This window comes from Dunckerocampus dactyliophorus, chromosome 10 (genome assembly GCF_027744805.1).
Source record: "Dunckerocampus dactyliophorus isolate RoL2022-P2 chromosome 10, RoL_Ddac_1.1, whole genome shotgun sequence".
Classification (NCBI taxonomy): domain Eukaryota; kingdom Metazoa; phylum Chordata; class Actinopteri; order Syngnathiformes; family Syngnathidae; genus Dunckerocampus; species Dunckerocampus dactyliophorus.
Genome location: NC_072828.1, coordinates 5,411,408 through 5,425,889, shown reverse-complemented (window position 1 = coordinate 5,425,889; position 14,482 = coordinate 5,411,408). Strand labels below are relative to the sequence as shown.

General features: G+C 41.9%; 1 protein-coding gene across 3 annotated transcripts in view; it reads right to left on the bottom strand.

The window, feature by feature from the left end:
* Positions 1–3,352: 3,352 nt before the first annotated feature.
* Positions 3,353–14,482, bottom strand: part of herc2 (HECT and RLD domain containing E3 ubiquitin protein ligase 2) — a 97,962-nt gene continuing 86,832 nt past the window's right edge. For all 3 annotated transcript variants that reach the window (XM_054788763.1, XM_054788764.1, XM_054788765.1), the window contains exons 85-91: positions 13,055–13,196; positions 12,782–12,976; positions 12,487–12,599; positions 8,607–8,797; positions 7,333–7,438; positions 7,048–7,260; positions 3,353–5,881 (exon numbers count right to left, since the gene is read on the bottom strand). In XM_054788763.1, the coding sequence (XP_054644738.1) occupies positions 5,609–5,881; positions 7,048–7,260; positions 7,333–7,438; positions 8,607–8,797; positions 12,487–12,599; positions 12,782–12,976; positions 13,055–13,196 (1,233 nt within the window). In that variant the 3' untranslated portion in view covers positions 3,353–5,608. The remainder of the gene's footprint in view (positions 5,882–7,047; positions 7,261–7,332; positions 7,439–8,606; positions 8,798–12,486; positions 12,600–12,781; positions 12,977–13,054; positions 13,197–14,482) is intronic.

Here is a 14,482-nt window from a genome sequence, read left to right as displayed (position 1 = left end):
AGGGAGCACCAACAATGGCTGCCATTGAGGAAGAGCAGTCACCTGCTGCGCGGCACGTAGGGGGGACGCCCTGAGGGGGTTCCTAGCTGCTTGCAGGTCTCATGGGCCAACGTGACTTGTAGTAGTTTGCTTGTACAACAAAGAACAGTACTACAGTCTACGAGAGACCGTATTTATAAACAGTCGTGGGACACAGGGCCATGTCTCTCCAATCACCAAGGGAGGGTTAGGAATTTGTTGATTTATTTGTGTATTTTACTGTAAAACTGAGTTGTAGAGAAATAATTCCAGGATATTATTTCGAGAATAAGACTTCTTTACAATCCTTGGTGAGTCTATTGAATGCTGATGAACTAATGGGCTTTGACTGTTTGTTACTGTTGCTGTACTTTGCGGCGGTACAGAAGCGTACTACGTAAAGACAGATAAGATAGATGGACAATCAGATAAATGTATGGTCGGATGGACCATAGATAAAGGGATGATTAGGCAGATGAGCGGATGGACAGGTAGACGATCACAGAGATAGAAGGACAGACAATCAGGCAGACAGATGGATTGACAGAAGGACAGGTAGATAGACAAGCAGGGAAATTGACAGACGTATGTAAAGAAGGACGTTTGGACAGATCGATGGATGATTAGGCAGATGGAAGGGTGGACAAAAGGAAAGGGACAAATGGATTGAAGTCAGGACAGATTCAGATAACCAGGCTGGTGGACAGACAGGAGGATGTATGGTGGATGGATGGATAGATGGATGGACAGATAACTAAAAGGGTGATCGGGCAGTGAACTGATGGACAGACAAGCAGGCAGATGTATGGATGGAAGGAAGGACCGATAGACCATCAGGAAAACGGACAGAAAAAAAGATGGGCGGACAGAGAGATCAGGATGGATGGATGAGTACCTAAAGGGATGGACGAACAAATGTACAGACAGACAATTAGTAAGACAGACGGACAGATGATCAGGCAAATGAATAGATGGAAGGAAGGACGGCTAGACAGAAATATCAGGGAAACTGACAGACGGATGGAAAGAAGGATGGTTGGACATATAGACGGATGAACGGACAAATAACTAAAGGGATGATCAGGCAGGTGACAGAGAGACGATCAGGGAGATTGATGGATGGATGAACGGATGATCAGAGAAATGGACAGGTGGAAGGAAGGACGGATAGCTAAACAATCAGGGACAGAAAGTTCAATGGGTGGACAGACAGACGGATGATCAGGTAGATGGATGGACAGATGAATAAATAAAGGGATGAAAAATGGATGGACAGATAGACGATCGGAGAGAAGGACGAATGGGTGGATTGAATGAATGGGAGAAATGGACGGATTGATGGAAGGAAGGACGAAAAGACAGACTGATAGACAATCAGATGGTTAGGCAGATGAAGAGACAGATCAATCAGGAAGCTGCAATAGATGATCGGGGAGATGGACAGATGGATGGATAGAAAGACGGTTGAACAGACCAATAGATAAACGGATGATCAGACAACACGTGGGTTAGCTTCATAGAAAACTCCACATTGCCCGGCATGCTTACAAAAACTCGAATGTGAAGGTTCAAACTGGTCACGCTGACACAAATCCATACGCTATGTAACACAAAAACTATACAAATTAGTCTTCAATGTTGACCATCACCTGCAAGAATCAGCACCTCCAAGTCTCAGTCCATGGTTCTCACCCGAAAAAGGGTGAAGTCCCATCTTCGGGTCGGGTATGAGTTAAAGTACCTTGGGTCTTGAAGGATGGATTGCAAGATTGACAGGCAAGTTGGTGTGGCATCTGCAGCGATGCGGACTCTGCATCAGTAAAGCTACATTTGTTTGGACAAATATGATAATGATAACAAATAGAGTTGAATTGAAGAGCTGATATCTAGCAACTTCCATGGTTTTCTTGATAATAACCAAAATCACTTACTGTAAGTTCTTACATGAATAGCTATAGCATTGTACAGTACTGCCAAAAAATGTAACTCTCATGAGCTATTTTTGTTGTCATTGTTATATTTGTCCAAACAAAGGTACCTTTAGTTGTATCAGGCATTAAAATGAACAAGAAACTGAAGAAACAAGGGTGCTCTAATCATTTTTTCCATGACTGTATATAACTTCTTAGCATATCTACGTGTTGCTTTACAAAATCTCAAATGGGCAAAGTTGCATCCTCGCTGGAAAAAGGTTTGGACAGCCTTAATCTAACGTGAGAGTCGGCTGTTTTGTTTTTTCCACTTCAAACTCCAAAAAACGAGTAAAATGTGCAAAGACGCTGCATGCAATCTAGTAACCGTGGTCACCATGGTTACCAGTTGACATCATCAACACACGTAACAGACAAGGAAGCGCTTTATGCAACATGGTAGATGATCAGACTGTCTCATGCAGCCAGACTGTATGAGAGCACCTGACTCTCAGCAGCGTCATGCACTTGGCCATTATGACTGGGAAAAGGACACTAAGTCCACAAAGAATGCTATTGATTTAAAAGCCAAGTCTTGGGAAAACTGTGCTTTTGAACTGCTCAGAAGAAAAAGACTACACACACACACACACACCATCAGGGGTCTTCCTCCAACCACACACACACACAGTGAGGAAATGTGTGTTGGCATCCACACACAAGGGTCTTTAGATGGTTGACATCACATCATGTGAGGGAAGCGCAGCCCCTCATGGCGCTCCAACACACCACACACACACACACACACACACACACACACACGACTTATGGGAGATTTCTTTAACCCCTGCACACCATACAGTATAAGGGACATTTTTCAGAAAATAAGGGGAAACTGCACACAGACTATTCTAAAACCGTGGTTCTCAAATGGGGGTAGGCTACTTGAAGAAACTCCATGGGGGTTCTTGACATTTTTTGCTCATTTATTATATACAGTATGTACTGTATATATGACTTCTAATTCAGTATATTATTAAATTGAATATATTATAATGTTTTTTGGGGATTTTACTTGTATTTGCATTTTAAGGCCACAACAGAGGAGCATTGTTTTGGATGGTAGTAGTAAATCAGTTTTGCATCTTTGTTTCTAGCAAAAAATGGTGAAACGTCTCTGGTTAGGACGTAGTTGATTGAGAACCACTGACCCAAAGTACGTCCAACTTAACTTCCCTTGGCATAAGAATGGCGTGTAGGGATGAAAGAAATCTTCCCATAATTGTGTGTGTGTGTGTGTGTGTGTGTGGCGTGTTGAAGCGTCATGAGGCGCTGCGCCTCCCTCACGTGCTGGGGGGAAAAGCAGGTGATGTGATGTCAACCATCATAAGCCCCTCATGCATAAAAGGCATACCTCTAAACTCCCATTAAAAGAGTTTCCCATCAATTTCTCTGTATTTTAAAGTGCTCATGACACCAAAAAAGTTTGGGGGAAAAAAAAAAACAACAAAATGAAAGTACTCACTTAATGAAACATTTTTGTCATACTGCTGTTATAGATAAATAAACAACTATGAAATAGGAGTGAAATGAAGTGGTGATTTTGACACCCCCCCAGTGAGTTTTCTGAACCGACACCATCTTGGCGGTGCCGTCATGACCAGAACACGTTCCAGGAACCAGATTCAAACAAGTCCCAGCAAAACCAAGAAAGTGACGTACAGTATTTACAACAATAACACAATAAGAACATTCACTGATGATTCCATGTGGAAGTTTGTGGCTTCTTAAGTTTAGAACAAATACATTTGAGGCTAACTGGTTAGCTTGCTAGCGGCCATCTTGAATTCCTGCAGCATAAGAGTTGCTCAGTGTGTTGTAAACATGGCGACATGTTTACAGGCTGCTATGTGAGAGATGCCTCGAATTAAACAATAGAAGCACATTGCTTGAACTTTGTGAAGACAGGCTGCTTGACAACCTGATCTGCTTGCTGCAGCTTGCTTCGCTTCTTAGAAGACACACATTTTAAGGTAAAACATTACAGAAATTTTAAACGTTATGCATTTTAATCCATCCATTCATTTTGTACTGCAATAAATGAGGGGGGGCAGAGCCAATGCCAGATGTCCTTCCCATATTTCCTGGTCAGACACCAAAATGTGATTATTACTGGATAAAGCGGTAGCCGACCCGGGTCATTGAGACGGCAAGAAGTAAACTTCCCTTCTTTAATCAAACAGTCAGGGAGAAAACCATGGCTCTCCTAGCCAAAAAGGTTCCCGACCGCTGCCCTCGACTGATACAAGCTGGAACCAGTTAGAAGCGGACACATACAGTAGCCACACCACTGATACACGGAGGGGAGCGGTCCCACCCCTGGTACCCGACAACAGGATATAGATCAGTTACTTCCTACTTCTTTCTCTGACTGGATGGACTGAAGCCCCAGCCCGGAGCTTTGTGACATCTTCCAGACAATTGCTTCACTAAAAATGTCAAATACAGAAAAGTGTGTCCGATTGATCTCTTCTCGGGATAAACGAGCTTGAATGTTTCAGCTCTACTCTACGAAAATATGCCATTTGTTAACACTTGTTAGAGTTGATAGAATTAGATCAAGTATTCTAACCAAATACCTCCACAGAAATCACATACTGATCCACTCAGGAGGGAGTACACGCCCCTGCGTGGGCGTGTCTGAAGCATAGCTAGCACTTAGCCACTTCCTGGTTTTCATCACTGCCTGCCAACGTGAGCAGGAGTCCGGCATGCTGTACTTCTGACATTTTTTCACAAAGTGTGCCTGCCTGATCCCTTCTTGGGACAAACAAGCGGGTGGTTTCACACTGAATCCTACATTGCGGAAACTCGGGTGTGGAGCCAATGAAGCGCTATAAACAAAGGACCAATGTATTTCAATGTTCCGCCACACACCTAACATGGAAATATGCCTTTCAATCTTATTTTTCACAGCAGAAATAACACGAATGTGTTTTGGTTTCATGAGCACTTTAACCTTCATTTTAAAAAAATCAATAAAATCCTTTCCGATCCTGCAGGAATTCCCCCACATTTTCCCAAATGTACTTGATTCTTATCAAATGCAAATTTCGCAAAGGTACGAAAAGGCCTTGAAGCAACGTGCGATGAGAGCTTTGTCAGTCATTTCTTTATTTGTGTGACTTGTGAGGTGTGTGAACATCGAATACGTAGGGATGACAATACATGGCACCGTCGTCATAATAGTTCTATTTATGTACACACATTCAAGCATTCAAGGAGACAAAACACTTTTTTAAAACGACACTTCAGTAGACCCACCTGTGTGCAAGTGAGACACATTTTACGCAATAAATTCTTCTTTTTTTGGGGGGGGGTGGTGTCTAACGCTAATTCAAGGCTAAATCTGAGTGGTATATACAAAGCAGGAACACAGCGTCTTCCATATAAATAAACTCCAGGTGACCATCGCATGTGCAGCCACGGCTCTTCTTTTCTTCTCACAAGCTAAAAGCTCTTCGACGCTCATAATGCGCGCACACGCACGTGCGCGCACACACACAGATGAGCGCGTTTAAGTAGAATGCCTGCAGGAATGTGAGCATTAAAAAAAAAAAAAAAAAAGAGGCTGACGCCACCACCGTCATGGCCACGCCCACCCGCTGGACCACCAGAGGTCAGTGGCCGGTGAGGTAGTCCTGGGTGGAGTCTGAGGCGAAGGAGTCGGCGTCCTCGTTGTCCAGGTCCTCACTGCTGTCGTCGGCGGCCGGCTCCCCCGACAGGGCGATGCGGGCGTAGTCGTCCGTGTCGATGGATTTGCAGAAGTGGATGGCGTACTTGAGCTTCTCCTGCAGCACCTGCTTGCACGAGTACCTGGGCAGCTTGAGCAGGAAGAAGCACGTGTACGACTCCGGCAGGAAGTGGTCGGGCGGATTGTACTTGTCCAGCACCTGCACCGCAACATCAGCAATGTTCACGTTGGCCGGATTCACACTCGAACCGTTTACCAGTCAAATAAACAAAACAACCACCACAATCAGGCTTCGCTACACATCTTAAGCTGGAGCTGTGCCAACTATCTGTCAGGCAGCTCCAGACGTGGGAGCTCTACATTTGATTATTTTGTTTTTCTTCAAGAAATAGGTTAACCTAGCATGATGTTAAATGTAATGTTAGCACTGTAGCACATTCCTAAATAGATATAAACAATATAAATATACAAATTATAGAAAATATACTGCCAACAAATCATTTTTAAATATATTGTAAAATAATACATGTAGTGTATATACAGTATATATTAATTTAAATAATTAATTGATAATTAATTTTAATAATTTTATTTAAATTAATAATTTTAATGTGAAATTATAACAAAAGATGATTAAATAATTAAACCTACTACAATGTTGAGGAGTACCACAAGCTACCCAGCATGCCTTGCGGGGGGAACATATGGGTGTTTTTTTTTGGCATGAGATATTTGTTTGAATGCCCACATGGTGCAGCAGGTAGGTTACTTTGTGTGTCGTGTGTGTTGACGTGTTGTGTTGTTTGGATGCCTTTGTTGTACAAGCTGCAGATTGCATCTGACTATTTTGGCGACTCAGTTATTAGTAAAGTCAAGTTATTAATTATTTAATTGTAAGTGATTGTTTTAAATTTATTATTATTGAAATAAATAAGTGTGTGATTATTTAATTATAATTATGAATAATTATACAAATAAATTCTGATATTTCTAATATTTTTCCACTTGCAATATTAGAGGGGGGGCTGTCTAAAGTGGGGTCTGCATTTAAAGTGAAACAAAAAAAAAATCCTATGAAAACATGTTGATAAAATAAAGCAAAAACGCACTATTAAACCAAAAAAAGTTGAAATGTTGAACTAATAACACAAAGCTATGTCTAAAAAGAAAAAAAACTATTCACAAAATCAAACAAAAATGTACCATAGTACCCCTCCCCCCCATCCTTGCATGCTAATGACATGCAAATGAAGTAAGTCAAGCTAAATTTGGACAGCATTTTCTTCTGGGGAAAGTCAAGTCTATTCCTATGTGTTTTTTTTTTTTTTTTTTAAGTAGTCCACGTTAAGCTTTTGTCTGTTTTACCTGCACCACAAAGTCTCGCCCCCGGAAGTCGGCGATGGTGCGCGGCAGCCTGGTGCGCCCCCACACAAAGCGGAGGAAGAGAGAGCGCTCCGTGTTGGAGAAGGACTCCATGACTTCCCAGAACCACTGAATGAGCGGCGCCGTGGGCTCCACCCCCTTGTAGGTGGCCACCGACTTGAGCAGGTGCAGTGGGATGTCTGGACTTCCACACACCTGGACACACAAGGAGTGCTTTGAAAGCCGCAGGGGACACAAAGAGCAGCAGAAAGGCGGGCGCTCGCTCACCATGGTTTCCAGCTCGTAACCCGTGAAAAGTGACAGCAGGGGGACGGGAACCACGCGCGCCATCCCTTCACGCACCGCTGACACCTGCTCGTCAAACTCATGCAGCCTGCAGCCAATAGAAAGGCAGCAAACATGAGTTACACACTTATATATATATAACATAACTACAAGGGCAGACCCCCCCCAAGGCTGAAAACCCAAAGTTTCTCTAATTGGACTGCTTTGAGGTAAATAACATTTATCATTACGTATTATTATATCATTTTTATTATTGTTTTTTTCATTAATTATCCTCGTTTAATATTACTACAGCATCCAAACTCATATTTACATACATACACATATACTGTATATGTATACACGTACATGTAGTACCTATATCATTGGTAATATTACCTTTTCCCCTACTTAAGAACAAATCGACTTGCGAACGGTCATCTGGAACCAATTGTGTTCGTAAGTTGGGGACCTAGTGTACTACTACTACTACTACTACTACTACTACTACTACTACTACTACTACTACAACAAATAATAATACTACTAATAATATATAGCTGTCAGTGTGATAAACTACAACCATAATATTACATTGCTCTTAATATAACGTACATACTCCTTCTTAATAATAATAATACATAGCTGTCAGTAAGATAATACAACATTATTACAGAATATTATGTTAGAATTATCTGACAGCTATATATTATTATTATATATAATATTGCTCATAACACAAATTATCATAATATAATGCAATAGCAAAATTAAATATTATTCTAATATTGTTTCTTATTTGTGGTATAAAATATATAAATGTATATTTTGTAATAATGGAAAATCATTTAAAAAATACAATAGTAATATTTATATTTCTAAATAAAATAACACAAATTATTACTATTTTTATAATAATAGTATAATAATAATAATTTGTATGATAATAAGGATTATCATTCTTATTTGTGTCATACAAATGAAAATAATAATGTCTGTATTGAAAAAGGAAAAGTCCAAGACGTGGGCACGTGTGCGATGGCGTGCGTACTGTACGCGCAGAAGATCATGAGTGTCTACATATGAACTCAAAGAGGGGTCTAGCCGGTGGGCGAGGAAGTAAGAAATGGTGAGAATCTGGATATATAGGATGATTGTGAACTGCATTGGAAGCGGTGGCTGTGGCAGTAGTGCCACCTACAGGCCAACCGAGTGAAGGCTGGTGCCCAGGACCCCGTTATACCTAATAAAGCGGGTGCACGGCGGCGTGAACTCGCCTGTAGTTGATGGCCAGGCGTACGTATTCTGCACGGTTCTCCAGCGTGATGTGCGAGTACTTGGAGCTGAGCTGGATGTCCTGGCCGCTGGCGTTGGGCACGGTGAAGGGCAGGGTCATTGCCTCAAACTCATCCGCCGTGGCCTCGTTGTCTCGGATGTACATCAAGCCCGGGATGAAGTCCTTATCCACCTGGCGGGAGCCCAAAAGCAGACTGTTTCAACAAGAGTCCTCCTTGCGTAACCTCTGCCGTATCTCAAGGGCACGGCGTGCCAACACGAGCATCTTTGTGGGGAAGAAAGCGCTTTCAGGAGGAGGCTCATGATCGCAGCATGAGACTCCTCGCTCACAACAACGGCCCACATTGTTTTGTTGTGGTTTTTGTTTTTTTTTTTTGCCGTTGACTCACTCGTGCTTTGACTTGACGAGCACCTTCCATTCTGGACGGGATTAACGGCTTCTAATCTGAGCAGGAATGTACAGGAATGTGATTTCACAATATAATGCAGATCATGAGGGGGGAGGAGGAGGTTAGATAATACATACATACTGCTTTCTCTCACATCATTTAACGCAACTTAGTCATGTATCATCACGTAATACCTGATGTATATACATACTCTTTATGGCGCTTGTACATGATACTATGGGCGCTGTCGAACATTTCATCCACCAGCATGTAACATTTGTGCACCAGTGGAAACTCCAACACCAATAAGAAACACCTTCATGATTAAGGCTATGTTCACACTGCAGGTCAATTCCCATTTTTTGCTCATATGTGACCTGTATCTGATTTTTTCATGTCAGCGTAGACAGCACAAGTCCGATTTTTTCCAAATGCGTCTCAGGCCTCGTATGTGGATATAAACCCGATATGCATGCGAACGGTCAGGTCGCATATATCCGACCTATACGTCATCAAAACATGTCTAGTGTTTACAGAGACTTTGATAAAAGGTACACGGCTCACGGTTCCTGCCACACACACGCTCCTCGGACCAGACATTGCAGCAAGTTCTCCACAAACTGTCATAGGCAAAATTCTTGCCTCCTTCTCCTTAATCTGCTGCGCAGTATCGTTTGGTTAAGAAAATAGTGACTCCCATTGCACAAAATTCTTGCAATTGCCACAAACACGGCGAGGAGCGCACCCACTGCTGTGATCTTTACTTCGTAAACACACGGAAATGCGTGTGATGTCGTGCTTTTGCGGATGCCTTGCGTTCACATTGAGAGTAGGGCTGGGCGATATGGACCAAAAATCATAACCCGATATATTTATGTTGGCAGATACCCCTTTTCCACTGTACTCTGGTGTTGGTGCTGGATTAAGTTCGAGGCCAGGGTGGAACCGTGTTGCCTGCAAACTGACTCGACAGTTTCGTTTTCCATTGTCCTGGGGAGCTGTGTCATTACGTCACAGGGATAACGCCTCCCATCAAGAAACAACACGAAATTTCAAGTGTTGACCTTTTTTTTTTTTTTGACAATCAAAACACACAACTCATTATAGTCCTTGACACTGCACATTATTTACAGGTAAAACTATAAATGTTTCCACTTTGTGTCTGTCGGCCGTTAAGCAGGCTTCGGGTTTGTGGGGAGCTCGTAGCGAAGGAGGATGCTGACCCATCTCATCACCATTGTTTTCTGACAGGCAGATGAAAAGAGCAAGCTGGCATGCTAACGTTGACAGCAGGCTAGTATTTACACTCAAAACTGGGCTGTGAACATTAAACTAAACAAATACAACTTACGGGAGTCCTGGCAGGTCTGACTTGTGCTCGTGTCTTCTTTTGTGATGGCCTCCAGGGTTTCGGTGGAGTTATTTGCCAGCTACTGCAACACATCTCTGAGCCCAAAACTTTGTTGAGCTCCTCAGAGTAAGGCATTAACGCATTAAGGCATTACTCTCCTCCGACCACTGCCACGCCTGCCTAGGTCTTTCTTTTGGTCTCTGTAGTCCTCCTTTAATTTCTTAAATTTGTTATTTATTTGCTTGAAAGCCCAAACAAAACCTGCAGCAGCCATCTTGCCTCTGATGCGTTCCAGTATTAGCCAGGTTCTTGTCGCCATTTCAAATTTTTTCTGCACATCTTCGGATGTCCAAAAGGACAAGAGAGAGCTGGTTTCCTCTGGTGTCCATGTTTTCGGAGTGTTTTCCATTGTTAGAGTTTGCAATGCAATATAATAAAGATGGACGTAATTTGCTGAATTTTTTGGAGTTAACCCCGCCTACTAAACAGACAGTGTGTCAGGAGTGCTGACACACACAGCAGAGTGATGAGTGAGACCTCCGTCTCAAGATATAAGACAAGAGCGCAAATCCAGTCTATATCGATACGAACCATATGTTTATTTTTTGCTTAAAAGAAATATCAATATTTTAATGATATCGATATATCGCCTAGCCCTAATTGACAAGTCACATTTTTTTTGAAATATGAACGACCATGGGCCGCACGGTTAGTTGGCCACACAGTCTGGAGATCGGGAAGACCTGAGTTCGAATCTCTGTTGGGCATTTCTGTGTGGCGTTTGCATGTTCTCCCCATGCTTGTGTGGGTTTTCTCCGGGTACTCCGGTTTCCTCCCACATTCCAAAAACATGCAAGTTAGGTTAATTGGAGACTCTAAATTGTCCATAGGTATGAATGTGAGTGGGAATGCTTGTTTGTCTATATGTGCCCTGCCATTGGCTGGCCACCAGTCCAGGGTGTACCCAGCCTCTTGCTCGAAGTCAGCTGGGATAGGCTCCAGCATGCCGCCACGACCCTAATTAGGATAAATGGCATAGAAAATGGATGGATCGATGGATGAACAACCACATAAAAAAACATCGGATTATAACAAAAAATCCGAATTGGACATCACAGTGTGAACGTAGCCAATGTCAATCAAACGTCTGCATTATTTTTTATCATAAAGGCAAAATTGCTTAGTTGTTGTTGATACACCTCATGTATTGGATCCAACTAGATTGTTGATACACCTCATGTATTGATGATGTATTGGATCCAACTAGAAATTAAATAAAACAGACAACTATTTTACTATATCATTTAATAATAAGAAAAATACAAAATTATTATTTGATTATGTAATTACTGTAGTACATCACAGTACATTTAAAAGTGAAGCAATACAATAAAACGTAAAAAATTTAATATCTAAATTAACGTATAAAATGTTATACATTCTGATATATTATTATATTAATACTAGTTTTTATATTTTATTATTATTTAAAGATGTTTATAATTATTATGATTTAATTAGAATAGTATGTTTACTTTAAAATTTTTAAAAACTGATTATCATCATAAATTATCATGATATTAAATTTCATTGATTTTATTTAATTTATTATTTTATTAAATACTATTAATAATTATTTTTAATTAGCAGTGGTACGTTTTAGTTAGTAACTTTTTTAAAGTAAAATGATCTGCATTCAATTAATAATAGTTTTTTAAATTATTATTTGTATAATTATTAATTAGTTGTATGTTTTTTTTACTCCTGTGTAAAAATGTAAATATCTAAATTCATTTATAAATTATTATTAATTATATTCCATTCATTTAAATTTTCAATGAAATTATTGTATTACATTTTATTATGATTTAATTTAATAGTGGTATTGCTAATTATTGATTCTAATATATGTATCAATTATAAAATGAACTTATCTTTCTAACAGCTGTTCCTTTTTTCATTATGGCTGGGAGAAACTGCTTGGCTCTGCTGCTTCTTAGTGAGGCAACTCAAAATAGGTTCCTTGCTCTATAGAAAGAAGGCTGCATCCTAAGTAACATTGGAATAAATAAGTACTGTTTATGATGGCAGCAGGCCAAAGGGAAGGTGTGGTCTCCTCACCTCACTGAGGTCAGCGATGGTCAGGTTCATTCCTGCCAGCTGTTTCCAAACTGGTTCAGCCAGATTGAGACTCAGCGGACTTCCAGAGCGGATTGCGATGCCCAACAGAACTCCTGTGGACGTGCGTGGAGTGTTAGCATGTCAAACACAAACATCCGTGCAGCATTTGCATGTTTGAAAAACGGCTTTTTTCAAACTGTGTCAATTCCAGCACCTTCCAATTCACTATTGTTTATTCAACTGCTTCAAAATACTGCAAAATGGCTAAAGACGCAGAACTACTAGTAGAAGCTACCTAGGAAGCGGAACATGCTCATGTGAAGAGGTGACTTGGCAGCGGGGTTGAGCAGGAAGCAGTCCCTGTTAGCGCCCGATTCGTCGCGCCCGTTGGGGGTGACGATGAGCAGTGGGGTGAGGGCGTTCTGCAGTTCCTCGCACATCTCGGCGATGGACTCACTGTACCCGCCGCCGCAGTCGTCCACGGACTCGCCTGTGGAGAACGTAACACAAGCTTCCATCTTGTTCCACTCCTTTCAAATCAACTTGGTGATGAAGAGGCCGCACTCACCCACAAATTTGACCTTCCACACACGATGAGGGAGCAGAAGACTGTCCGGGCTGAATGAGCTCATCTTGGCACACATCTGACCAAAGACGGACTTTGTTCCATCCGGACCCGCCAAGCCTCCTTTGCTTCGAGAACGCTTGACCTGCACAGAAGACGAGGATCAGGAAGGCTTTCTATTGGGTGCTTTTATCTGCAGTTGGACACAAATATGAGGCTCTTTGTGCTTTTAAAAGGTCGAAATCTCAGAGCAGGAAGCCCTGCAGACAGTCTGGAGCGTACACACACACACACACACACACACACACACACACACACACACACACACACACACACACAGCGGACTGTTTGGCCTCCCAGTGAGCAGAAAACTACACAAAGAAATCAAGCTTGCAGAGAAGATTGTAAAAATAACTATCTTTTTACAAGAGAATGAATGGCGGTCCACTACACTTAAATATGGACTTCTACAATTAGATTTGTTCTCCCTCGCTACTAAACACATAAAAGGACTGTCTGTGAATGCAGGTTGTCGTTCCAACGCCATACAGTAGACGGCATGCTAACCGCACCTCAACACACTTCACACAAATCTGCTCTGCCAGAGAATAAGAAGAACTTGTCGCTATATTTTGCGAGTATTCAGATCCCTCTAGATCAGGGGTCTCAAACACAATTTACCTGGGGACCGCTGGAGGTAGAGTCTGAGTGAGGCTGGGCCGCATCAAGTATTGCGAGTAGGGCTGGGAATCTCATGGTACCTCGCGATATGACACGCGATACATGGCTCACAATAACAATAATACCTTGATACAGTAATAGGGTGAATCAAATAAATAATTTCACAGTTTATATTTTGCTGCATTCAGCTGGGATGGGCTCCAGCTCACCCCTACCCTAATGAAGACAAGCGGTATAGAAAATGGATGGAATTTTTTTTACCACCTTTTTTAAGAGACTCACTCACTCTTAGTTCAGTGTAGGCTTATGTGTGCATCCTACGAGTAACATTGTCGCAGGCCGTATTACAGTCATCTTTGAAGACGAGTCGCGGGCCGCAAATGGCCCACAGGCCACGGCTTTGAGACCCCTGACTTAGAGCTTGCATTTACAGTAGTCTTTCCTGTCAAGTCACGAGCAACAAAATGTGACTTGGCGGGCCGCAAATGGCCCGTGGGACACAAAAGGCCTGTGGGTTGCGAGTTTGAGACCCCTGCTCTAGATTCTGCTTTTCAAAACAGCGACTAGAAACAAATCTAGCAACTTTTTCTGCTCTTATTGGACACTTTTTTTTACCATGAAAGGCTGTTATTTTTTAATTTTTATTTTTTTTTTATGAGGGTAATACAGTGCAAAGATCCATGCACTCTCCTGCTGCTGCCCCCTGCATGCGCGGGGTCACTTCTTGTGCCTTCGAAGCGCATCACCGTT